General features: G+C 47.4%; 1 protein-coding gene across 1 annotated transcript in view; it reads right to left on the reverse strand.

Annotated features, from left to right (window-relative positions):
* DARS1 (aspartyl-tRNA synthetase 1) overlaps nucleotides 1–24,814 on the reverse strand; it is a 390,822-nt gene that overhangs the window by 137,578 nt on the left and 228,430 nt on the right. The window contains exon 6 of the mRNA XM_078682456.1: nucleotides 18,770–18,872. Coding sequence (XP_078538582.1) covers nucleotides 18,770–18,872 — 103 coding nt within the window. The remainder of the gene's footprint in view (nucleotides 1–18,769; nucleotides 18,873–24,814) is intronic.

Consider the following 24,814-nt stretch of genomic DNA (forward strand, 5'->3'; position numbering starts at 1 on the left):
TCCCAATTGTTGTAGGGTAGGATTATTCAGTAGCCAGAGGCTATGGGGAGTTTAGTACTATTTTTTTAATCGGGTGCACAGGGAGAATCAAAACGTAAATAATAATGTGATTGTATTAATATCTATTCTAACTTGCACAACATTAAACAAATAAATAAACTTCAATCTATAATTCCGTGTTCTAACTCTGATAAAGGTTTTGAGGCAAGTGCTTCATTGGGGTTTGAAATTCAAGTCAAGTACTTTCGTAAGGAGCATTTTATATATGGGAGACTTGGAGAGGAAGATGTTTTAGTTAATGTTTAGTATATTTTCAACTGACATTTTTCACCAGATGGTCTTGTTTTTACAGTGGCCAAAAGGTGACCCGTTAATCAGTCTACATCAGTCTGCTAGTTAAGTTCTGAGTTGGAGAGCAACAGGGTTTCAACAATGCAATAATAATGTTACAACATTTCTGGCAGACACTATGTTGCATCAAACCCAACCACAATAACCACATCCGCAATTATTCACTTTCTAATGTCAGGTTTAAAACTTTAAAAAGCAACACCCACAAAAATTGCTAGTTTGAAACCATTGGCCATGAACAAATCATGTAAAAACAGACAAAAAGGAAGTTTAGAGAGAGACTGACAACACGCTAATTTGCAGGAGAACTCTGAATGTTTTTGCTCATCTTAAGTAATTGAAGGATAAAAGGATAAAGTGCTCATATTCAGCTATATTTCACATTATTAATAGATCGTAAGCCCCTCTCTCTTATAAATAAATAAATAAATAAGTAGATAAGAAAATACAAATAAAAAAACGATGAAAGACAATGCACTCCGTGAATGGCAGGAACTCCCTTGCAGACAACTCATGGCAGATCATACCCGGATATACCACGTTTACTTACAAAGAGAGTGAGAATTATATTTTAAGAGAAGCTGCACTGCCTCAACTAGGGTTACGTTAAAGGTCTGCGTAAATCTGGTTCCCACTTACCTACTTTTCAGGCTGAATCATTAGGACCTGCATGCCTAAGAGTACTACAGTTCCCCAGTGATATTAAATATCGTTTAAACAGACAAAATGTTTAAACCTTATTTAACATAGCATCATGTCATCATTGGTTTCAAACCTCTAGTTGGAGTGGTACCAAATCTAGAATTACAAGTGAGAAACCGTCTTTATAGACAGAGCATTGAAAGGGTTTATAGAACTGAACATTTTGACATAAATGCCATTGTTCACAAGAGTGTCTGCAAACTAAAATGTAATATTACTTTTGTTTCACATCTTAAGGTAACTCATAAAAATGATCAGGGATTTTGTAGTTAGAGCACTGGTTCTCACTCGGGGTTTTGATACTGGGATGGGTTAATGCATCTGCTTTTGATCGAGTTTTTGATGTCCAGAGTTTAAGAAGGTGGCGTGACACTGGCTGCTGTGAGGGAGGGCCCTCGAAGACTGTTGAATAAAACACATCTTCGTGGTGACACTTCTTGGTGGTGGTGAAGTTAGGTGTAGTCGTTAAGGCATTCCCAAAAGGCACGGGCCAGGATGTCAGTCATGGTTGCGAAGGGACACAGTGCCAGAGACGTCAAGGTTCTATTGGGTGTGGCACTCATTTTAACAATGAGGAAGTTAGCAGGTCATCGCAGAGTGATCTGGATTAGAAAATAGAGACAGGGGGGTGGATACATCAATTCAATAGAATGAAGCTGCTCACAAGATCGAGGTAGTAATAGACAGGAAGTGATCCAAGTTATCCATGTGATGAGGGTCTCGCTCTAACGTGGATGCCTGGGCATCACAACAGAGTGAAAATCCTGAAAGGCAACATCCACATGCAGGGAGTAAAGCCAGACCAGCAGCAGAGGGAAAAGATATAGAGGCTGTCGGAGCAGGGATAGAGAGAGAAACACCACCTCTGTCGCAAAGGTGGAAGGAGAAACCTCCTTTAAAGGGAGAAAAACGAGAGAGGCCATCTCCACTGAGAAGAGGACAACAGGAGGCCGCAGAAAAATAAAGACAGAAAGGCTGCTAACGCAAGAAGGGGCTGGGGGCAATAGACACAGATGCCCCTGCACAGGGAGGCATTACCTACACTGATAATGTACAAAAAATAGCCACCTGCGCCAGGCAGAAACAGGGAGATCTTCACATTGAAGGGCAGAGGTTAAGCTATTGTAAAGGGAAGTACAGGGGAAGGCTATCTTCAAAAGGACTGTTAAGAGAGGCTATGTGCACAAATGCACAGAGAGAGCTAGAACACCTGCACTAGTGCCTGGAAAGGACAATGGCAGACAGCAGCCAATTGCACAGCGAAGGCACATAATGGGGCAGAAAATTGGAAATAAATACAGCAAAAACAAAGTCAGGGGGAGGCTACCAGCACTTTCATCAGCAGGGACAATTGCCAAGGACCATTGCCTGCGCTTTAAAAATTAAAAGAAAGCGTTTTTTTAAACATTTTTTAGTTATGTAGCGGTTCACCTCTAAGTGTATGTATATTTATATATATATATATTCACTGAAAAAACCATAGGTTTCAGATATGTTATAGTTATGAATTAGCATTTAAAAAACCTTCGAAATTCACTGAAAAAACCATAGGTTTCAACGGTGTTCTAGTAAGCTGGACATTTCACTCATAAAAAACCCATTGAAATTCCTCCGTTATAGTTAGTTCTACTAACTATAACTCGCGCGCCCGCAATCCACTGCTGATGATGTCACATATTACATCATTCATGACATGGTCAGTGACATCACTGATGACATCTCAAATGACATCCCTGATGACATCAATGATGAAGTACATAAACCCCGGTGTATGTACAGCTCACGGATACCCTCTAGTAGAGAGTGCTATTGATGGATACATAAATAAAGTAGGCTCATGGGGGAGCTTCCATGGAAGCATTTCTTTAAAACACTGAGGAGTCTAGTATCACGAGTAAAATTTGTCTATAGCTAAAGCAGTCTCAATTACTTTAAACATGCCTATTTATAAATGCAATAAGCTAAAAAGAAGTGTGAAAAGAGATGCAAAAAAATAATTGTGATGTGCAAACTATCCATTTTTGGTGCTGCAACATCATGGGGGTCTGCTTTATTGTAAACAGAAAATTAACATACATTAAAAAAAGAGGAAAGATACAGATTTATGAAAGACGAGTCAGGAGTCAAACACAGTGAAAAATGGCCGATTGCAGGATGATTGGCTGGATGGGGGAGTAAAATGGATGCATGGCTAAAAGCAATCCCAGTTATTACAATATGGTAACTAGTATGGTGACTGATGCAATGTTGAGCGATGATGGATTCACTTCAGGGCTATAATGAGCATATTAAGGGACTCATTACGATGTTGGGTGGAAAGCCTCCACTGACGGTGGGAATCTTCACGGCCACGTCGGAGCTCTTCCGACCGACCGGTCGGTTTACAGGCTGAAAAACGTCAAATTCATACTGTAAATACAGTAGTACAAAAGATCGCTAAAGTCTTGCTTCCTTAGACGGCTGATCCATTGATGTTCTGTGCCTTGCCTTATGGTACCACACCCAGCTAAATTGTCTTTGGTCCTCCTCTATTATTTCTTTTAGAAAAATATAAAAATCTTCCAACTTTCAACAACAAAATCACAGCAGTTAGATTACCACCAAAGACAAAATTCCGAAAATTACTGAGTAACAAATATTGTTATTCAGTTATGAAGACAACCTGACGGAAAAAAGACAAGTTATTTACCTTCGGTAACACCTTATCTGGATGAGACATGATCTAGCCGCAGATTCTATAACTTTGAATTTTCCAGGAGTCAGGGTGGATCCGGAAGACTTTCTCGAGCAATACCCTTGCACGCAGGTAGGTGGCGTTGATCTGCTCTGTGTGACATCGTTGTCGTAGTCCGTACTGGAAGTCAAGTCTACCTCCTCAGTAAAGGCGCCATCTTGGCGTGCTGAGATCAGTTACTTTTCACAACTTTCCACCCCAGGAGGGCGGAGCCATGAAGTGAGTTGACATTGGTGTGTTTAGAACAACGTAGACCCTGAAAGGGATCAGCCCTGCCCCTAAAAACCTGTCCGCAGTGCAGAGGAGTAAGGGTCAGTCGGTAAGGAATCTGCAGCTGGATCATGTTTCTACCAGATAAGGCGTCATCGAAGGTAAGTAACTTGCGAAGGTAAGTAACTTGTCTATTTTGATAGAGACATGTAGCTGCAGACTCCTTACCTCTGAATACATACCAAAGCAATACCATCCCCAGAGGAGGGACTGCGGACAAGATTAGACCAGGAAGTCCTGCAGGACAGAGAGGCGAAAAAGGCTGTCCCTTCGGACTTGACTGAACAGGTAGTAGTGTTTTGTAAACATGCCTGGGGTGCCCAAGTTGCTGCCTGACAAGTGTCAAGGACTGGAACTACACATTGCAATGCGGTGGTAGCAGTCTTAGCTCTGATATGGAATGAGCCCTTAAGTCTTCAGGAGGCTGTTTTTAGCCAGAGCATAGCAAATTTTGATGCAGAGGACGACCCATCGCGAGATAGTCCTCTTCTGCACCGCAAGACCTTTCTTTGATCCAACGTACTCCATGAAGAGTTGGTCGTCCACCCAGAACTCTTTAGTGCAGTCAAGGTAGAACGACAACGCTCTTTTTGAGTTTAGACGGAGGAGTCACTCCTCTTCTTTAGAGGGGTGCCCTACGTGGTATGGTATTCATACTTTCTGTATGAAAGAGTCCCTAGTGAGAAACACCAACTTATCAGGGAAGATGGTCAGATAAGCCAGAGGGCGTCTTGGCGCTATAGAAAACAGATGTATGGTGCATATCTGTGGGCAAGACAGCTCTCTTGCATGGAATCAACTGCCTCTTAGTCTTGAGAAAAAAGCCAAGTCTTCAAAGATTTTCTAAAGACAAGTAAGGAGGAGGGGGTGTTCGGGTCAGTGGAAGACTATTTCAGAGCATTGCGGTGGTCCTAAAAAGCTATTTCTACTCCAGGTGGTCTTCCTAAAACGGGAAACAGTCAGGTTCTTACCAGATCCTCAACGGAGAGTCCTCCCTGGGACATACCATGTGAGCTTGTCCTTAAAATGACCTGGTCCCAGTCCATACAGTGATTTGTAGGCCCAACAGAGGGCCTTGAACTTACACCGTTTTCTGATCTGTAGCCAATGAAGTTTCCTGATGGCTTCTTTAGCAGATTCATGTTTGGGTATTTTGAAAAGAAAGTGTGCAGTTTCATTCTGCAGAGTCTGAGCCTCTCCATGGGCCATCCTGCAAGATTGAGATAGAGACTGCTGCAGTAGTCAATCTCGAGAGTACCAGGGCGATGAACACGGCTTTTAGGAGATCATGAGGTAGGAATTTATCAAATTTTTTTTATCATTCTCAGGGAGCAGAATGATGCAGAAGTGACACTGTTCACCTGCTCTTTAAGCTTCATCTCATTATCCATGAGAAAACCGCGATTCTTCACTTCATTGGTAGGTTTAGGGAGTGGGCTCAGTCTATGTGGAATACAGTTTTAGACAGTTTTTATCCATTTTGCTCACATTACTCATACAGGTCCTAAAGACCGAGCTTGTCTTCACTTCAGCTTTTGTTAATGATACTACGATTTGAGTATCATCAGCGTAAGACGTCAGGGAGAACCAGGAATTTTTAATAAGAGTTGCTAATGGTGTGACATAAAGATTGAATAATGTTGGGCTCATAGCAGAGCCCTGCGAAACTCCACAAGGCAGGGAAAGTGGCTTCAATGTGAATCTGTGCAGCAACACATTTTGTTGTCTATTAGCTAGGAAGGATTGAAGAAGCTTCAATGCTGTAGCCTCTATCCCCAAGCTCTGCATACAGTCAACCAAGATCTCATGGTTGAACGTATCGAACGCCACGGAGAGGTCCAGCAGGATCAAAGATGCTGTTTCTCCATTATCCAGCGTTTCTCGGATACTGTCTGTGGCTACTATCAGAGCAGATTCTGTACTTTGATTTTTTTCTAAACCCATGTTGTGTGTCGTCCAAAAGGGAATTTTCCTCGATATTTTCTGAGAGTTGTTTGTTCATCACTTTTTCTGCCAATTTGGCGGTGAAAGGGAGCCTTGATATGGGCCGGTAGTTATTCGGATCCAATGCATTAAGGTTAGCCTTCTTTAGCAAGGGCAATACAGAGGCACGTTTCGATTGTGTAGGAAAAAACATTTTGTTAAAAATTTGTCCCAGGTTTTGCGCCATTTTTACAGAGATCTGGTGCATTATTTTGAGCGGAGAGGGTCTTGTAGGGCACCAGATTTAGTTGATGGGATTACATTTATAAGTTGTTCTTCCAATGTGGCCCTAAAGAAGGAGTAACTGGCTTGCAGGGATATAGAATTTACGGGCTTGCCCAAGTTACAGTTAATATACATTTTGGTAACCTTTTCTAGAAAAAAGTTGGCCAATGTGGCAAAGCAATGTTGATGATTTACTGCCATGTCAGGACTTACTGGGGTCACCAGTTTTTTTTATTATTTTAAACAGTTTTATTATCATCATGAGCTTTTTTTATCTGTTTATTATGACAGACCCTGCAATGCACTTATCCTCCTGGAAGAAGTTATTGCCACTAAAAAGGCTGTTTTGGTGGTGAGCAGCAAGAGGGGGCAGTTGTGCAGAGGCTCGATTGGAGCACACATCAGGGAGGTGAGAACCAAATTAAGGTCCCACTGAGGCATGATGAATGGGCAGGTCGGAACATATGTACAAGCCCCTTAAGAAATCTATTTACAATAGGGACTTAAAAAAGGGTTGGTCTAGTAGCCTCAAGAAGGCAGACAAGGCCAAAAGGTACCCTTTAAGAGTTCCCAGAGCAGAGCCCTGATGGGCAAGGGTCAAAATAAAGAGGAGGACATGAGAGAGGGAAGCAGAAAGTGGATTAAGAAGAAGAAAATCTTTATTTGGATAAAAGAAAAATATCCTTAAAAGCTTTACAAATTAAATCCACAAGTCGGTACATTGTGGTTAGAAAATTTCGAAACATATTTTACCACAGTTGAACAATAAAAATCGACCAACACCTGTTACTCGATTTATGTTGCACCTTAAAAATTAAAACAATTGTATTGTAGACAGCAATAACACTTAATACAAGAGCAGGAGGATTTGATATACTGACATTTGACAGCTAAAACTCATAAAACCCAACAATTTTAAGAAATTGGCCGCTGGTACCAAAGCGCAGTCCAAGAAGATAGGTCGCTAATCGGTGACACTGATATAATAAAATGCGACTAGTTATAAACCGATTTTTTTTTCTTCCTTTTTTGTCTTAAAACCGAGGGCTAAAATGCAGCTTAGGTTGGGCCACTGGACAGGACAGAGCGGGGGATTACTGCTCCTTCCCCCTTTACTGTAAAGATGCGGTGTGCATCCCGAATATATGTTGTAAAGGCAATGTTTAGAGCTATGTTTTCTGGGCACAGAGAGGTGATAATTGCCGGTCTACAGGTCCGAACACCCAACCTGTTCCACTCTGCTCTGAGTTTGCGTCTACGTTGAGACATAAGTGCGGGACATAAGCAAACCACGTGCTCTAGCGTTTCGGTTGTCTTGCCACACCCTCTGCATGTTAGATCTTCTGTGGTGCGCAGCCATGTGGGCAGATCTTTTAAGAATCGCCAAACCCCCAGTCTGATGGCCCAAAAACTCCGCTTTAAGTGCAGTGAATAAGTACAGGAGAGGTAGGTAGCCGGAGATATGCGCCCGTAGGAATTCATGACTGACCATGCGTGGCTGCGACTGCAGAGATGCGCTATGTCCATGATGAGTGAGCACATTCTGACTCTTTTTTTAAGGCAGGTTTTAAATGCTGTCGTGCTAGGGTTGAGGGCCCATAGGTCACCCGCCGCCATTTCGCGGATAGAGTCTGTAAAGAGGCAGCCATACGAGCCCCCAGGGTTTTTCTGACTGATCTCCAACCAAACTAGAGACTCTAAAGTACCTATAGCTGCTTTTCTGAGTTTGTGACAGAAGTTTAGATATGTGCCAGTGTTGGAAGCCTCATGATTTAATAAGCCCAGTTCTAGCCTGATCTGGGCAGCAGAGGCAGATTTGGGCAGAAGGAGGACTTTTTTGTAGATCTTGGTCACAAGTTTGTTCAGAGTAGTATTTAGCTTACCCCTAATTATTTCGATGCCATACGTTAGGGTGGGTCCGATTTTTGCTCTTAGAATTTCCAGTAGGAATGAGAGTGTTGGACCGGACAGCTCTTTAGCAAGCTTAGATAAAGTAACCTGTAGAATCGTAGCTTTTACTGCGATTTCATCACGCTGTTTACTGCGATTTCATCACGCTGGAAAGTGGATTAATACACCCGAGGGAAGCAGAAAGGGGATTAATAGACATTTCTGTAAAATATTTATTCATTTCTTTCCACCGGCAGGCATACATGGTCCTGGTAGAGGGATGACTGGCTGCTAAAATAACATTACAGACATCAGGAGGAAGGTTGAATGCTGTCAATTGTCGCCGCTCAATCTCCACTCAAGAAGGCGTACAGTTGACACGTTCGGATGGAGGACCCCCCCTGCTGCTGTGATAGAAAATCCTCCCGTAGGAGCAGCCTGATCGGAGGATCGATGCTCGGTTGGAGATGCTCGGGATGCTAGACTGTCAGTGCCCAGTCTAGAGCCACAAGAATGACTTGGGCCCGTTTGCTCCTGATCTTCTTGAGCACTCTGGACATCAGTGGTACTGGCAGAAAGTCGTACAGGAGGCCTGAGCTCCACTCAAGACAAAAAGCGCTGCTGAGTGAGTGCCGCATTGGAATTTCCTGCGCACAAAACTGCTGACATTGCACGTTCTTGGCAGAGACAATCAAATCTAACCAAGGCTCTCCTCACTTCCGAAAGAGACTTTGTGCCACCTCTGGATGGAAACGCCATTTGTGATCCACTAGTCATGGATGACTGAGTTTGTCCACCATGGCGTTCAGAGAACCTGCCAGGAATGAACAACCAGGGACATGCCATGCTGTTCTAGCCATGTCCAAAGACGCAGGGCTGCTTGACAAATAGTCCACGACCCCACCTTGCCTTGTTGGTTGCAGTACCACCTGGAGGTTGTGTTATTCATGAACATCTGAATCAGCTTTCCTTTGATGGAAGGGTAAAAAAGTTTTCAATGCTAAACAAAATGCTCAGAGCTCAAGCAAGTTGATATGGACTCCAGATTCCACCGGAAACCAGAGTCCTCTGATCTCCACTTCTCCCAGATGGCCACCCCATCCCAGGGTTGACACATCTGGCACTACTGTGTGATCGGGTTGGGGAAGGGAGAGGGGTCTGCATCTGACCCAATCGCAGTTGGTCAGCCAACACTGCAGGTCCTGTGCAGTTTCCTCAGAGGTCTAGACCATGTCGGAGAGATTCCCCTGATGCTGCGGCCACTGGAACATCCAGTCACACTGCAAATCCTGCATAGGCCATTATCATTTGTCACTAGCAGGAGGCCATAAGGCACAGTAGTCTCAGAGTCAGTTTCACCGAAATCCAGGATAGAGGCTGAAACATCAGTATCATAGCCTGAATATCCTGGACTTGCCACTCTGGAGGATAGGCCCGAAACTCTGATGAAAGGGAGCATCTGAGAGGGAGTCAAGTGTAACTTCGATATATTGATAGTGAAGCCCAGCTAAAGTAGGAGTTTCGCTGTAGTCTGGAGTTGGGAGAGGACAGTCTGGGGCGAGCAAGGCTTCAACAGCCAGTCATCAAGATGGGGGAAGTCTGCCACCCCTGATCTAAGCAAATGAGCTGCGACCACCGCCACCACTTTGGTGAACACCCAAGGGGTGCTGGTAAGGCCAAAGGGGAACACTGTGAACTGAAAATGCTTGTGGCCTACCATGAACAGCAGGTAACGCCGATGAGTAGACAGGACGAGAAAGTGAAAATAGGTGTCCTGCAAGTCCAACGCTACCATCCAGTCTCTGGAGGCTAGGGCAGACAAGACCTGAGGCACAGCAACCATTTTGAACTCTTCTTTTTTGAGGAGGTAGTTGAGGGTTCACAGATCTAGGATAGAGCAAAGGCCCTTGTCCTTTTTCGGGGCAACAAAGTAGCAAGAAAAGCAAACACATCTTACTTTTGGTGCTGGAACACCCTCTCTATGGCCCTCTTGACCAAGAGAGTCCTGACTTCCTCCTGAAGCAAGTTCATGTGTTCCTCTGTCAGCCAGCCCTAAGTTGGAGGCAAGGAGAAAGGGGTAGCCTTGAAGGGGAGGGAGTAGCCCCTTTGGAATATCTGAAGAAGCCACCTGTCTGATGTGATGTTTTGCCAGTTGTGGAGGTGATGACTGATCCTGCCACCAACTGGCCGCCTATGATCTTGAAGGGCCGTTCTAGGAAGGTTTGGAGGCTGAGGCTGCAGGGGAAGAAGTGGACTGACCAGACCTCTGGCCGCCTGACTCAAGGGGTCAAAAGGAGCCGTGCCCATGGCCGCACAGAGGTTAGTGAACTTTTGTGGTATTGTGGCTGGGATAGGACTGGTGCGGCTAAAAGCTCCTTCCTTGGCCACGAAAAGGGCGAAAAGCAGACAGGGGACGGGTGGCCACTGAGAGGCCTAAGGACTCGGCCATTGCCTGCGAGTCCTTAAAGCGATCCAGAGCCATTTCTGCCATGGTTGCCATCAAAGGGCATGTCCATAAGGGAAGCCTGGGCATCCCCAGAAAAGCCAGAAGTTCTCAGCCAGGTATGGCGTTGAGCAGTCACCGTTGATGACATCACTCTGCCCAGCAAGGCGGTCTTGTGAAGCCCTCAATGAACGGTGAACTTTGCTGCATCTCTACCATCTGATACTGATTGGGAGAGAATGGCCCGGACCACCTCCGGGACCTGTGACATCACTTGTGCAACCGTTTCCCACAAGGAGTAGGAGTAACAGGACAATAGGTATACAGGGTTCACCGACCATAATGCAAGGCTGGCGAAGGAAAACATTTTCTTGCCCCAACTATCCAGCATCTTGGATTCCCTGTCCGGAAGTGTGGAAGGGAACGTGTCTTGTGAGGTAGAGGCTTGGACCACCAACCTCTCTGGGGTAGGGTGGTTGGTGAAGAATTTTGGATCACCCGGTGCAGGGCAATGGCAATGGGTGATTGCCCTATTCACAGGAGCCCCTGTACTGGGCTTGGACCAGGTTTCCAGAAGGACATCAGTCAAGGACTTGTTGAAAGGCAGGATGGGTTCCGAGTAGGATAGGCTCCTGCAGAACCTCTGTCAAGATGTTCGTCTTGACTTCCACCGAAGAGAGCTGAAGATCCGGGGCCACAGCTGCTCTTCTCACCACCATAGCATATGAAGCTCCCACCTCTGTAGCCACAGTAGGGGAAGAAAGCAGGCCAAAATCTGGAGAGATATCCAGTCCACCAGTCTTGCCCAATTCCTCATACCAGTCCATTTTGTGCTCAGGCAGGTCGTGTAAAGGGTCCAGCGACCCATCCAAATCTTCCTTCATTCCTAGCCTTTCAAAATAAGGCTGAGGAACCGACCTAGGACCCAAGGATGCCGCCGCTCCCGGTAGTCGGTGACCCAGCTCTGGGTCTTCGGGGATAAGGGGGATAAGAACAGGACTGGCACCCCTGGAGGTGCCTGCTGCGAAGGGAGTCTTGGTGTAGGGGCCAATGCCGGGGAAGATCGCAGTGGCACACTGGGCCGGATCCACCACTGGATCCATTGGGGGGCATTGGCGCCAGGGCTACAGCCGCAGGCCCGGAACCCGATGGAGCTCCCTCAGACACTCAGGGGCCTGAAGCCACCCCGGGAAGGTCAGGTCACCCAAATATGAGGCATACGGCATCATAAAATTCTTTAAGCTGGGCAGGGGTTGCTCCGGCTCCTCGAAAAGGCAGGGAACGTGGAGCTGACCCAGGTGCAGGTTCAGCACAAGGAAGTCTAGAGCGTCGAAACTCCTCAGTCACGTTGGCCGACATACGGGGAGAAGTTGAAGCACGCTTCAACTTCTTGTGTTTATACCTCTAACCCCGTGGTTCCCAAACTGTGCGCCGGGGCACCCCGGTGCGCCGTTATGAGTTGCCAGGGGCGCCGCGGCACGATGTGGGAAATTGCAGTGGCAGCGCTAGAAATTTAGAAATGACACCTGCATAATCGTGGTAACTCCGCCGCTTTGAGGAAACAGGAATGGAAAGAAAGGGTAGTCTGATCTTTAAGCAACATGAAGAGTGGAGCTGCCGGGGCTCTTGGAAGGGGTGAAACAACAGCAAGGCCGCATTAACATGGAAATGGTATTTTAAAGACCTGTGATGTGCTCCGGTGCGGCTGCTTGTGTGCTCAGGAGGTCTTATCCCCAGGCTGCCACACACGACTGGGAGAGGGGACTGGGGGGGCTGAAGCCCTTTGAGTTCACTGGGTGTTGCACGCCTGAGTCTGAGGGCACAAAGAGAACAGGCATGGAGATAATGGATAGAGGGCACGAAGGGAGCAGACATTGAGGAAAGGGGCAGTCTCAGGGCACAAAGGGAGCAGGCATGGAGGAAAGGGGCAGTCTCAGGGCACGAAGGGAGCAGGCATGGAGGAAAGGGGCAGTCTCAGGGCACGAAGGGAGCAGGCATGGAGGAAAGGGGCAGTCTCAGGGCACGAAGGGAGAAGGCATGGAGGGAAAGGGCAGTCTCGGGGCATGAAAGGAGAAGGCATGGAGAAAAGGGGCAGTCTCTGGGCACGACGGGAGAAGGCATGGAGGGAAGGGGCAGTCTCAGGGCACGAAGGGAGAAGGCATGGAGGAAACGGGCAGTCTCAGGGCACGAAGTTAGAAGGCATGGAGGGAAGGGGCAGTCTCAGCGCATGAAGGGAGAAGGCATAGAGGAAAGGGGCAGTCTCAGGGCACGAAGGGAGAAGGCATGGAGGAAAGGGGCAGTCTCAGGGCACGAAGGGAGCAGGCATGGAGGAAAGGGGCAGTCTCAGGGCACGAAGGGGGCAGGCATGGAGGAAAGGGGCAGTCTCAGGGCACGAAGGGAGAAGGCATGGAGGAAAGGGGCAGTCTCATGCAGTCTTGGGGCACGAAGGGAGCAGACATTGAGGAAAGGGGCAGTCTCAGGGCACGAAGGGAGCAGGCATGGAGGAAAGGGGCAGTCTCAGGGCATCAAGGGAGCAGGCATGGAGGAAAGGGGCAGTCTCAGGGCACGAAGGGAGAAGGCATGGAGGGAAGGGGCAGTCTCAGGGCACGAAGGGAGCAGGCATGGAGGAAAGGGGCAGTCTCAGGGCACGAAGGGAGAAGGCATGGAGGGAAGGGGCAGTCTCAGGGCACGAAGGGAGAAGGCATGGAGGAAAGGGCAGTCTCGGGGCACGAAGGGAGAAGACATGGAGGGAAGGGGCAGTCTCAGGCAGTCTCAGGGCACGAAGGGAGAAGGCATGGAGGAAAGGGGCAGTCTCAGGACACGAAGGGAGAAGGCATGGAGGGAAGGGGCAGTCTCAGGCAGTCTCAGGGCACGAAGGGAGAAGGCATGGAGGAACGGGGCAGTCTCATGCAGTCTCAGGGCACGAAGGGAGAAGGCATGGAGGGAAGGGGCAGTCTCAGGCAGTCTCAGGGCACGAAGGGAGAAGGCATGGAGGGTAGGGGCAGTCTCAGGCACAAAGGGAGCAGGCATGGAGGAAAGGGGCAGTGTCAGGGCACAAAGGGAGCAGGCATGGAGGAAAGGGGCAGTCTCAGGGCACAAAGGGAAAAGGCATGGAGGGAAGGGGCAGTCTCAGGGCACGAAGGGAGCAGGCATGGAGGAAAGGGGCAGTCTCAGGGCACGAAGGGAGAAGGCATGGAGGGAAGGGGCAGTCTCAGGGCAGGAAGGCAGCAGGCATGGATAGAAGGGGGAGACAGAAGGCACGTATGGAGATGGCATGGACAGAAGGGGTAGTCAGAGGTCACGAACAATGGAGGCATGCACATAAGGGGCAGTCTGAGGGCGCGGGGGCAGGCATGGACAGAGGGGGAAGCAGAGTGCAACAGGAAGTACTCCTGAGGTCGAACTTACATCCCCACCCACCCGTCCACCGGTAAAAAAATGGGGGGAGCCATGGCCAACTGCCAATTAGGTCAAGGGAGCCACGGGTCAAAAAAGTTTGGGAACCACTGCTCTAACCTGTACAACCTGACCACTTCGAGTGAGAGGATGAGGGTTTAGGGCTCCCAGAGCAGTGCCCGGACCTTCCTCTTGATCGAGAATGAGACCTCCGGGGCGAACAGCGTGGTGCTGAGGGCCAGGAAGCAGCTTTGGGGACTGCTCCCTCAAAGCTTTCGGAGCAATGGCCCGGCATTCAGAGCACACTCTGAGTTGTGGTCACGGTCCAGGCACCAGAGGCAAATTAAGTGTGGATCTGTCACCGACATGGCATGATGGCAGGCACCGCACGGTTTAAATCTAGAAGTCTTCTTCGACATGTCTGGCAAAAACCTAAACACCTCCAACTCATGTGTGTGTGCTCATCCCACACACATGTGAAACACATCACACAAAGCACAAAACTGGAGGACGCAAAAGATTTTATATAGGAGTGATTTCATGCTACCGCCTTGTTAGGCCGAAGCTCCACACAACATTCTAACTGTGTGGCCCTTATTGTGATTTTATCCTTCATTGCAACTTAGAATTTTTTCTAACCAGGATGGTAGTAAAAGGATTCTTTTGGCAGGTGTTTTATTTGTTCGTTGCCAATTGACTTGTTCAGCACAGAGTAACCAAACTTGCTATTCCTTATATGATGGAAGCCTAATGTGCCTTTGATCAAGCCATAACACGATTAACAGTTAGTGGCAGCTGTTGATAAACCAGTGGTGGCATAAAGGCCTTTTCATTTACATCCCAGTTGAGGAGAATAACACTGGCTCTCTTTGGTACTGCTGTAAGATGGTCCTGACTGGACTTTCCCAAAAAATTCACAGTGTGTACCAATCGTAAGACATATATGAGGGCCCCAGGCTCACAGTATTGCAGTTCATGTGTAGATCTGGAAAGAAGGGTTGCTATAACAAAACAACACAAGTATACAGGTCATTGTCTTCGCTGTCCTCTAACATACTGCACAACTTTCCCCACCTGAATCCCCTAACATGTCATATTATGGGATATGTACCACCACAGTGGAACCTGGATTTTTATAATAATATTAGGAGATTCCACTCAAAGTTAAGCAAGATGAACTTGAATCTGGATAGGTCTCCCCAAAATGTAAGTGCTCCGCTAACTGTCTGCGTTTCCTTAACTGCCACTCTCTAAGAACATAAGCTGGCCTGAGAAACCAAAAAAGGTGTTCACCTTCACTTCCGGCAACAGCCCTATGCCTTGCCAGCTAACAACTGTGTCTGGGACAAGAAAAATGACTGCCCTCCCATCACAAGCCAGGACTAGTTTTGTTTGAAGAACTGTGAAGGAGTGGGGCTTTGCTGCAGCCCCTGCTTGGTACCCAGGAAGCCCCGTGCAAGCACAAAGAATGCCCAGGAAATCCCTGAATCCCTGACTACCTGCCATTGCTACGATATGGATATCAGTACCCACACAAGAGTTCTTGGAGTTCAGTGAGCTTACAATTGTATTTGCATCCTGCTTTCCATGGACAGGCAAAACATGCAAGAAGGACTTCCAATCGTCCCAGAGTTCACCAGGCTCCAAAGAACTGACATGATAGTTTCCACTAAAGGCTCCAAGAGGTCTGTGCCTCAAAGCCTAGATTCCGTATGAGGAAGAAGTATGGGTAGTCATGGACTGTGGTGGCACAAGCTATGCAGAAGAGCCTGGGTCTGCTGTCAAACGTCCAGATTACTCAGACTGTTGAGTCCACTCCGGAAAAAAGACCCTTAGCAGCTCATAAAGGAGAACAGGGCAGAGTAGCTTTGTTTCCCATCCATGGTAAGGACTTTTGTACCCATCAGCAGTAAATTAGCATATGTGGATTTTGAAAAGTTGTAAAACAGAGCTGTGTGCATTAGAGTGTGATTCATGGATGTTGCTTTCAAAGCAAAATAATTAAAAAATACTCACTTCTAGGAAGTGCACGGTGGAGATCTGTTGATCCAACATATGTAAGGTGGCGGTAGGAAAAATTAGGCAGGTAATATGGCCTAATTTTGTATACTGTGCAGTAGCTGGCAGTAAGCGGCAGGTTTTATTAGTAGGGCACATTTGAGCAGCTCCTGTGAGCAATTTTATAGGTCGTTGTGATCTGTGGACAGGTGAGTGCATGCAAGCCGATTGCCCGCGTGGCTGCATGTAGGAAGTGTTCTAATAGTTGTTAATATATGTATAATTTTTACAGCCCAAAGAGAGCTGAATACAGTTTGACCAAAACATAGCAATGACATATATAACAATGTAGTGCGAAATATGCATTATTAATATACAAAAAGGTGCAGAAAAAAGAATGCCAACTCAGTAAGGTGGATAATGTGGCTCAATGGTTAGAGCGGCAGACCCTGATGCAGAGGTCTAGACCGGGACCAGGGTTCAATTCCCCACCTCGGCGGGTCTTGGGCTCAAAATTCCACGGACCTGATAATTCTCGCCTCGGTGCCTATTCCAATCATGGAGTCCCACTCTGCAACTCTGGGCAATAGCTTGCTTAATCTCCACAACGGCCCCCACAACGCTAAGGATGCCTGGCCTCCACCCGGGTGCCCAGGAGTGGACACCTCACAGGGAAAGCCAGGATGGGTTCCACAGCGGTATTCGTACAAGCGCCTTGAGACCCTTGCGGGTGAATAGTGCGCTATACAAGTATCAATTTACATTACATTACATTACATTTACAGTAAGCATTAGCTTACAAAACAAAACACGCTGTCTCCATATAGAGGCTTCAAACACTGACAAAGCATAGTTCAAACTCTAAACGCAAGAGGCAGAAGAATGCAGTACACACGCATGGAAGACTTTTTACATTAAATGTATATGCTCCCCGGTGAGAACCTATCAAATGAGGAGAAGCAGACTGATGGACTTTAAAGGGCACAGAATTCGATACTAAGGAAGTTTCACGTGTGCAGAGTAGATTTACTGAAACCCATCACAGGGGACGCATTCCCTGCATGGAGGGGTCATGACATTCTCAGTCTGTAGCCTCACAACATTAAATGCTGGCTCGGGAAAGGTTCTGGGCTGGTGGCCAAAGACTGCAGTCAAAGGGGTAGCATAAAGCGCTGAAAGGACACAGCCCTGCTTGCTTTCTGGGTCAAACCCATAAAAAACTATCTTCGTTAGCACAACCTCTCGTCACCAGTGCCATCACTGACTGAAAGAAGCGAGCGAGAGAAGGTCTTTGAGGCTTCCTCTGTGGCTTTCCTTTAGGCTGTGAAACCACTCCTCAAAGATCTGTGCTCAAAGCCAATCTTTCTATGCACGGCCAAACACTGGATGTGTCTTACTTCCTGCCGACGAATCACAACATACAAAGGGGCAAACGACGAACCAACCGGTTATTCGATTCACAAAACTACCAAGCGTACATAAGAGAAGCTCACAATTTACGGACATAGGCGTGGTTGTGGGATTCACATATTTACCTGCCACGTGGCTCTTTTCCCTAACTGTCTGCATTTTGTGTTGATTCCATATGAGTATTAAAGTTTATTTTTCCACAAAAAAAAGTTCTCCCTGCGCACGAGCTTTATAAAAATGTTTAACTCTTAAGTGTCTTTCAACACTTTCTGCACTACTTAAAAAGTAATCAGTCTAAATATCTGAAGTACACAGACGTGTAGAAATGAATTTCCAAATATTATGGACTACCTATACCTTTGTCAATGAGTGGGTTTCAGCTTCATTCGCACCATTTGCCACCGCTTCGACATTCCCGTAGGAGCCCCCATTTTCACGCATCTAGGTTTCACTTACGAATGTGGACGTTCTGCACTTGAAATAAGTTCAGCGAACTTTTACGAGCCTTTGCAGCTCTAACTTTCCTGCCTCTGCCAATCAACACCAACTCGTGCAAGTGAGATTTTTCAATTGTTTTCTATGCTCATACATGGAAAAAAAGCATTTTCGTTAATTAGCACCAATATGTTTTGGAAAGCATTTGAAATGCAGCAGAATGATTTTTAAATTAAAAAAAACAACGAATCTAAAAATATGAAACCGTGGTGGTGGGATAGAACTAATAGACCCCGTCGTTGTGAACCTTTTTTTTTCAATGATTATACCTTTCTTATAAGAAACTGTTTTTCATACAATTTATCACGTTTTAAGTTTTTCTACATGAAGCCGTTATAGGTTCATAATTTCCTTTATAAATGGTGAAAATAAAGTTGTGGGACTAAAGTCTTACTGTACATAGGCAAAATAAATCTATAAATAAATAAATGTGCCATCTGGATATTTCAAGCTGTGAAATCAAAATTCTGAACATCATTATTTTCAGACATCATTTTCTGAAAGGTTTTGGGCAAAGCTAGGAGGGCCTCCTAGCCATTTTATTAAGACTTTACATCTGAATGCAATAAAGCGAGGGCACAGAAGCCCTAGCTGTAGCCGAGGTGCCAGGCTTTTTTGTTCGATGCTTTGAATGCTCTGTAGAGGGGCTGCTGGTGGAAACGGTGCCTCAGCAGTTCCCAATGAATTCCAGGCTGTGCCCCTTTCTGTCCTTTGTAGAGTAACGCGCTCTGTGCGGCAGAGAGCCGACAATTTAAATAACTACACTTTAAAACAAACGAGGCATTGATGATAATGTGTGAAACTGGTAGACCCCGAGGCGCTCAAGTTCCCACCATTGTTTACTTGACAACAGGATATAATTGCTTACTTACTTGGCGGCGAATTTAACCATCTGCTTGCTTGCACGGTCTCCCACAGCCACCAGGGCCTGAACGTTAAACTGCTGCTGACGCAGGACCAGGAAACACTGCTTCCCTGGAAAGGCAGACGCAAGGAGCAGGTGCATCAATACCGGGGAAGGAAGCAAGTCCAAGAATCAGTTTCGACAGGCATTTTTGCTCATTTTAACAGTTACCAATTTACTTTGTCTATTTTATATGCTGGTGGCAAGACTGGACATATTATTATAGGGTAAACAAAAATATTTCGATTTGGGGCCCCATTATAGTTTTGATGGCAGCCTCAGGAAAAGTGTACACAGACTTTTTCTGTCCCCAAAACATTTTGTTGACTTTCTGAGAAATGCTGCAGCCTAGATTGATTACATGGGGGCTGGTTATTACATTCCCCATTTGGGTCGGTCTCTTTGCGTCTCGTCATTATTGCCAGCTTTTCTTATAGATACCAGACAGACACACCACTTTTGTACCACTTGATCCCAGAAAACCATGAACCCTGGGTTGTTAGTGTTGTTTCGTCTCACCTGCACTGAACGAATCAACAAACAAATGATGCAACCCCAGCTAACAAAGATAAGCAGGAACAATTATAGTTCGGCTTACATTTTTAGGGTTATTGGTGACCGTGCATAATCTGTTCAATCGTCTTAATGTCCCAAGGTTTCTGATCACACATCAAATGAGAAGAAGCTGTATCTTTTTCGCTTTAAGCTCCCAGTTAATCCCTCATTACAAGCGTGCTGGTGTTTATCAGTGGTAATGTTACTGATACATGGGTATTTTTTTTGTAATTCCGGGTCCTTGAATTTTACCAAAGACTGAAATTAGGATTAATAAAGAGGATAATCTATCAAGTTTTTCCAAAACTGACTTGTTTTATGTTTAGGTGCCAAAAGCACAAGTTACTACTTGTATAACGATATATCTGTAAGAGACATTAGTTAGTGATAGATTCCTTACCTTAAAATATCCCCAGGCGTCAGACTGGATCCGGAATTTTTTTGCGTAGCAGTACCCTTGCGCGTCGGTAGGCGTCGTCTGCGGCTCCGCGTCAGTCGTCGTGGGCGCCGTGATGACGTCACCGGAGTACTTAGACGCCGCCTCCGCGTGCTGACGTCAGTTCTTAGACACAGCTTTTCCGCACCAGAAGCGCTGAGCCATGTTAAAAACCAACACTGGTGCCATTGAAACTAGGGCCCTGAAAGGGGGTAACCCTAACCCTAGATATCGGTTCACAGAACGGGGCGGATGGGTGGGTCGGTAAGGAGTCTATCACTAACTAATGTCTCTTACAGATATATCGTTACACAAGTAGTAACTTGTGCATCTGAAAGAGACACGTTAGTGATAGATTCCTTATCTTAGAATAGATACCCCAGCAATACCAACCCCGGTGGTGGGTCTGCGAACCAATAATCACACCAGAAAGTCCTGGAGGACAGAACGGCCAAAGAAGCCATCCCTCCGGACTTGGCTGTCCAGGCAGTAGAGTCTTGCAAACGTGTGCAGCGATGCCCACGTAGCTGCCTGACAGATGTCCTGTAAGGGCACTCCCCGGCCCAGGGCAGCTGTAGTCGCCGTGGCTCGGGTGGAATGAGCCCGCAATCCAACAGGGGGCTCCTTTTTAGCCAAGGAGTAACATGCCTGGATACACAAGATGATCCACCGAGAGATGGTCCTCTTGTGCACCGCTTTCCCCTTCTTAGAGCCCACGTAACCAACAAAGAGTTAGTCATCCACCCGGAACTGGCGTGTGCGATCCAAATAGAATGAAAACGCACGTTTTGGGTCCAGACGGTGGAGCCGCTCTTCCTCTTTAGAGGGATGCGGTGGCGGAAAGAAGGTGGGCAAGGTGATAAGACTGTCCGATGTGGAAGGCCGTGAAAACCTTGGGCAGGAAATGATTTGATTTGATTTGATTTGATTTTGGGTTTTATAGAGCGCATAGCTACCCTAGGGCATCCCAGCGCTAGTGACCACTGTCCTGTGGGGTGAGGAGACAGGATGGAGGACTCAGGGGAAGAGTAGGGTCTTTAGTTGTTTTCTGAACCTGAGGTGATTGTGTTCTTGCCTCAGGGAGAGAGGAAGGGCATTCCATAGTCTGGGGGCATTGTACGAGAACAGGCGACCGCCTGTTCTTGACTTCCTGATTCTTGGAACGTTTGCAAGGGAAAGGGAGTTTGATCTTAATTGTCTACTCGACTGTTGTTTTGTTACAAGTGGCCTCAGGATGGGAGGGCCTTCGTTGTGCATAATTCTATGGGCTATGCATAGGGATTTAAAGTTGACCCGTTCCTTTACTGGAAGCCAGTGCAAGCTTCTAAGGGCTGGTTTGGCCGAGCTCCTTGCGGCGGTTCCTGTGAGGATTCTGGCGGCCGCATTTTGTGCACATTGAAGTCTGTGGACTACAGAGGCTGGGGCCCCCAGATAAAGGACATTACCGTAGTCCAATCTGGAGTTCACCAGCCCCTGCATTAGGAGCTTCCTGGAATGGAGGGGGAGTAGATGTAGAATTTTTCGTGCCATCTTTATAAGGCCGAAGCAGGTTCCAGCGGTTTTCCGAGCTTGAGTCCTAAAACTGAGCTCCTGGTCCAGCCATATCCCGAGGCTCTTTACTTCGGGCTTAGGGGATGGCGGGGTTCCCATGCATGGTGGCCAGGGGAGGGGAGTGGGGATTTTCTTAGGGTTTCCCAGGAGGAGTATTTCTGATTTCTCCCCATTCAGTTTTAATCGGGAATCGCACATCCATTGATGAACCTTTTCCAGACAACTGGATAGATTGGGGAGAGCGTTGTCAGACTGGTTGAGGGAGACGACGAGCTGGGTGTCGTCAGCATACATTATTGATTTAATGCCAAAAGGCTTGACAACATCCTCGAGAGGTTCCATGCACACATTAAAAAGTGTGGGGCTCAGGGAGGATCCCTGGGGCACCCCACACTTGAGTGCTTGAGCCTTGGAGGTGGAATGCTCATCTGCTACTTGAAACGACCTGTCTTCAAGGAAGGATGAAATCCAGGCTAATGCGGAGTCCTCCACTCCTATCAGCCCAAGACGGTGAACAAGGGTTGCGTGGTCCACCGTGTCGAAGGCGGCACTCAGGTCGAGGAGGATCACTGCCACTGATCCTCCTACGTCCAGTATGCCCCTGGCTTCTTCGACTACGGCTAACAGTGCGGTGTTGGTCCCTTGTCCTGGTCTGAAACCTGTCTGGGACTGGCGGAGAAGGTGATTGGTTTCTAAGAACTCAGAGAGATGTTGGTTTGCAATGCGCTCGGCGATTTTACTAATAGCCGGAAGCAGTGAGATCGGTCTAAAGTTAGATGGGTCTGTGGGGTCTAGATGCGGTTTCTTTATGAGAGCCTTGACTGTGGTTTTTTCCAGTTTGCCGGGACTGAGCCGTTCTTGAAGGAGGCGTTGATCAGGTCGGTGAGAGGAGGGGCTATGGTGGAAGCAACTAGCTTTAGTTTACTAATCGGGGCTGGATCTGATGGAGCGCCACTTTTGACTTTATGTAGGATGTTAAGAAACGTTTCGATGGTGATTTGAGGGAAGGAGGATAGCCTTGGGGTGTCTTGGCGGGGGAAAGGGTTAGGGCTTCCTAATGTGATCGTGGGAGGCGGGAGGGAAGTCAGGATTTTTTCGATTTTTTGAGAGAAAAAATCGGCCATCTGGTTACATTTTGCGCCGTCCAGGTCTGGTGGTGATGGTGGGTCCTGAATTTTGGTGAGGAGTTTAACTACCCTGTAGGTCTCTTTTGCGGAATTTGCCGCTGAGGCTATTTGCTCTTCGAAATAGGAGGCCTGGGCTGATTTAAGAGCGTTTTTATAGTGCCTGATATGGATTTTATATTCACTTCTGTCTTCCGAGTTCCAGTTCTTTCTCCATTGGCGCTCTAGCCTTTTGCCTTTCTTTCTTAACTCGCGTAGTTCGTCGGTGAACCATGGTAGTTTGGAGGATTTCCTGGAGGAAGGGAGGGTTTTGAGTGGCAGGACTGTATTAAGGGAGTCGCTAATCCATTTATGTAGCTGGATTTCTGCTTCAGACGGATCTGGGTCTACTGTAGGTAGAGTGGAGGACAGAGAACGTTCCCAAAGGATTATGTCTAGTTTTTTCCATGGGCGTGACGGGGCCTGTGGGCGAGGAATATCTACCATCTTCCCTGGAAGTTGGAGTTTAAAAGGAACCAAGAAGTGGTCTGACCAGGGAAGGGGCAGGGGAGTTTGAGCAGCAAGTTTGGAGAGATTTGAGAAAACGGGATCCAGTAGATGTCCTTTCGTATGAGTGGGATCGTTACTGAGAAGTTGTAGGTTAAGGGAAATTAGGTCGGTTTTTAAATCTGCGGCGGGTTTATTGTCTTGATCATCGAAGTGGAGATTTAAGTCGCCGAGGATTGTAAAGTTGGGAGTCACACAGGCGAGAGAGGAGATAGCATCCATAAGTGAGTTTATGAAGCGCCCTACCTGACCAGGGGGGCGGTAGATTAGGACCCCTGATAGTGTGGTAGATGGTGGCAGATGTAAAGAAAAGAGAACATTTTCGCAATCTAGGATGGGGCTGTTTTTAAACTGACAAACAAGGCTATCTCGATAGATAATCGCAACACCACCTCCGGTACCCGTCGGTCTGTTGAGGGTTTTAATGAGGTACCCGGGAGGTAGAGCTTGGACAATATCCGGGTTGGAACTCGTGGATATCCAGGTTTCCGTTAAGAACAGAACGTCAATGTCCGACTCTGTTAATAATATGTTAATTTCTGTCTGGTGCTTTGGGAGTGACCTGCAGTTCAGCAGGGCCATCTCCAAACAAGCTGGGTCGGGAGGGTGAGAGGGCGTAAACCTGAAGGCGCAGTTCGGACACCTAGGATGCTCGTTTTCCGGGCTGATAGGTCCGATGCATCTAGTGTTTAACGGTACTCTGAGTTGGTGCAGAGTTTCCCGTGAGTATTTAATACGGGGGGTTTCGGGGCCGGCCAGGAGTTTAGGCTCTGGGCTCGGTCTGGCGCGGACGGGCGCAGACGGGCTTGCCTTAGGCGCGCCTTCGGCGCGCAACCGGCGCTCCCGCTGCGCTCGTCCGCTGCGCTTCCTGTGCATGCACATGTTTGTAGGAAAGATGGCTTAGTACGCAACACAACCTTGTCCGGATGGACAGAAAGGAAAGGAGGAGTACATGAAAGGGCCTGGAGCTCACTCACTCTCCTGGCAGAGGTGATGGCAACCAGGAAAGCAGTCTTCAAAGTGAGAAGACGGAGAGGACAGTTGTGAAGAGGCTCAAATGGAGCACACATCAAAAATGTAAGAACAAGGTTCAAGTCCCACTGAGGCATCACAAACGGAACAGGAGGGAACGTGTGTGTGATGCCCTTCAGAAATCGATTTACAATAGGGGACTTGAACAAAGAAGGTTGATCAGGCAGCCTTAGAAAGGCTGAAAGGGCAGAAAGGTAGCCCTTGATAGTGCCCAGAGCAGAGCCCTGCTGGGCAAGAGAAAGAAGGAAGAGAAGAACCTCAGAGAGAGGGGCAGCAAGAGGATCCACAGCCTTTGCTGTGCACCATGCCACAAATCTGTTCCACCTGCAGGCGTATACTGACTTTGTGGAGGGACGCCAGGCTGCCAGAATGACATTACAGACTTCAGGAGGCAAGTCAAATGGCCTCAACTGTCGCCGCTCAATCTCCAAGCATGGAGGTGGAGACTGGACAGGTTCGGGTGGAGGACCGTCCCCTGCTGCTGCGACAGAAGGTCCTCCCGAAGAGGCAGACGAACCGGGGGATCGACTGACATACTGAGTAGCTCTGGATAACAGTACCTTCGTGCCCAGTCCGGAGCCACAAGGATGACTTGGGCCCGGTCGCGCTTGATCTTCTTCAGCACTCTGGGCAGAAGTGGTATAGGCGTACAACAGACCGCACCTCCACTCGCGACGAAAAGCGTCTCCGAGCGAGTGCCGCCTTGGAAATCCAACGCGCAGAACAGATGACATTGCGCGTTCTCTTCGGTGGATAATAGATCTAACCA

Source organism: Lissotriton helveticus, chromosome 3_1, assembly GCF_964261635.1.
Source record: "Lissotriton helveticus chromosome 3_1, aLisHel1.1, whole genome shotgun sequence".
Taxonomy (NCBI): domain Eukaryota; kingdom Metazoa; phylum Chordata; class Amphibia; order Caudata; family Salamandridae; genus Lissotriton; species Lissotriton helveticus.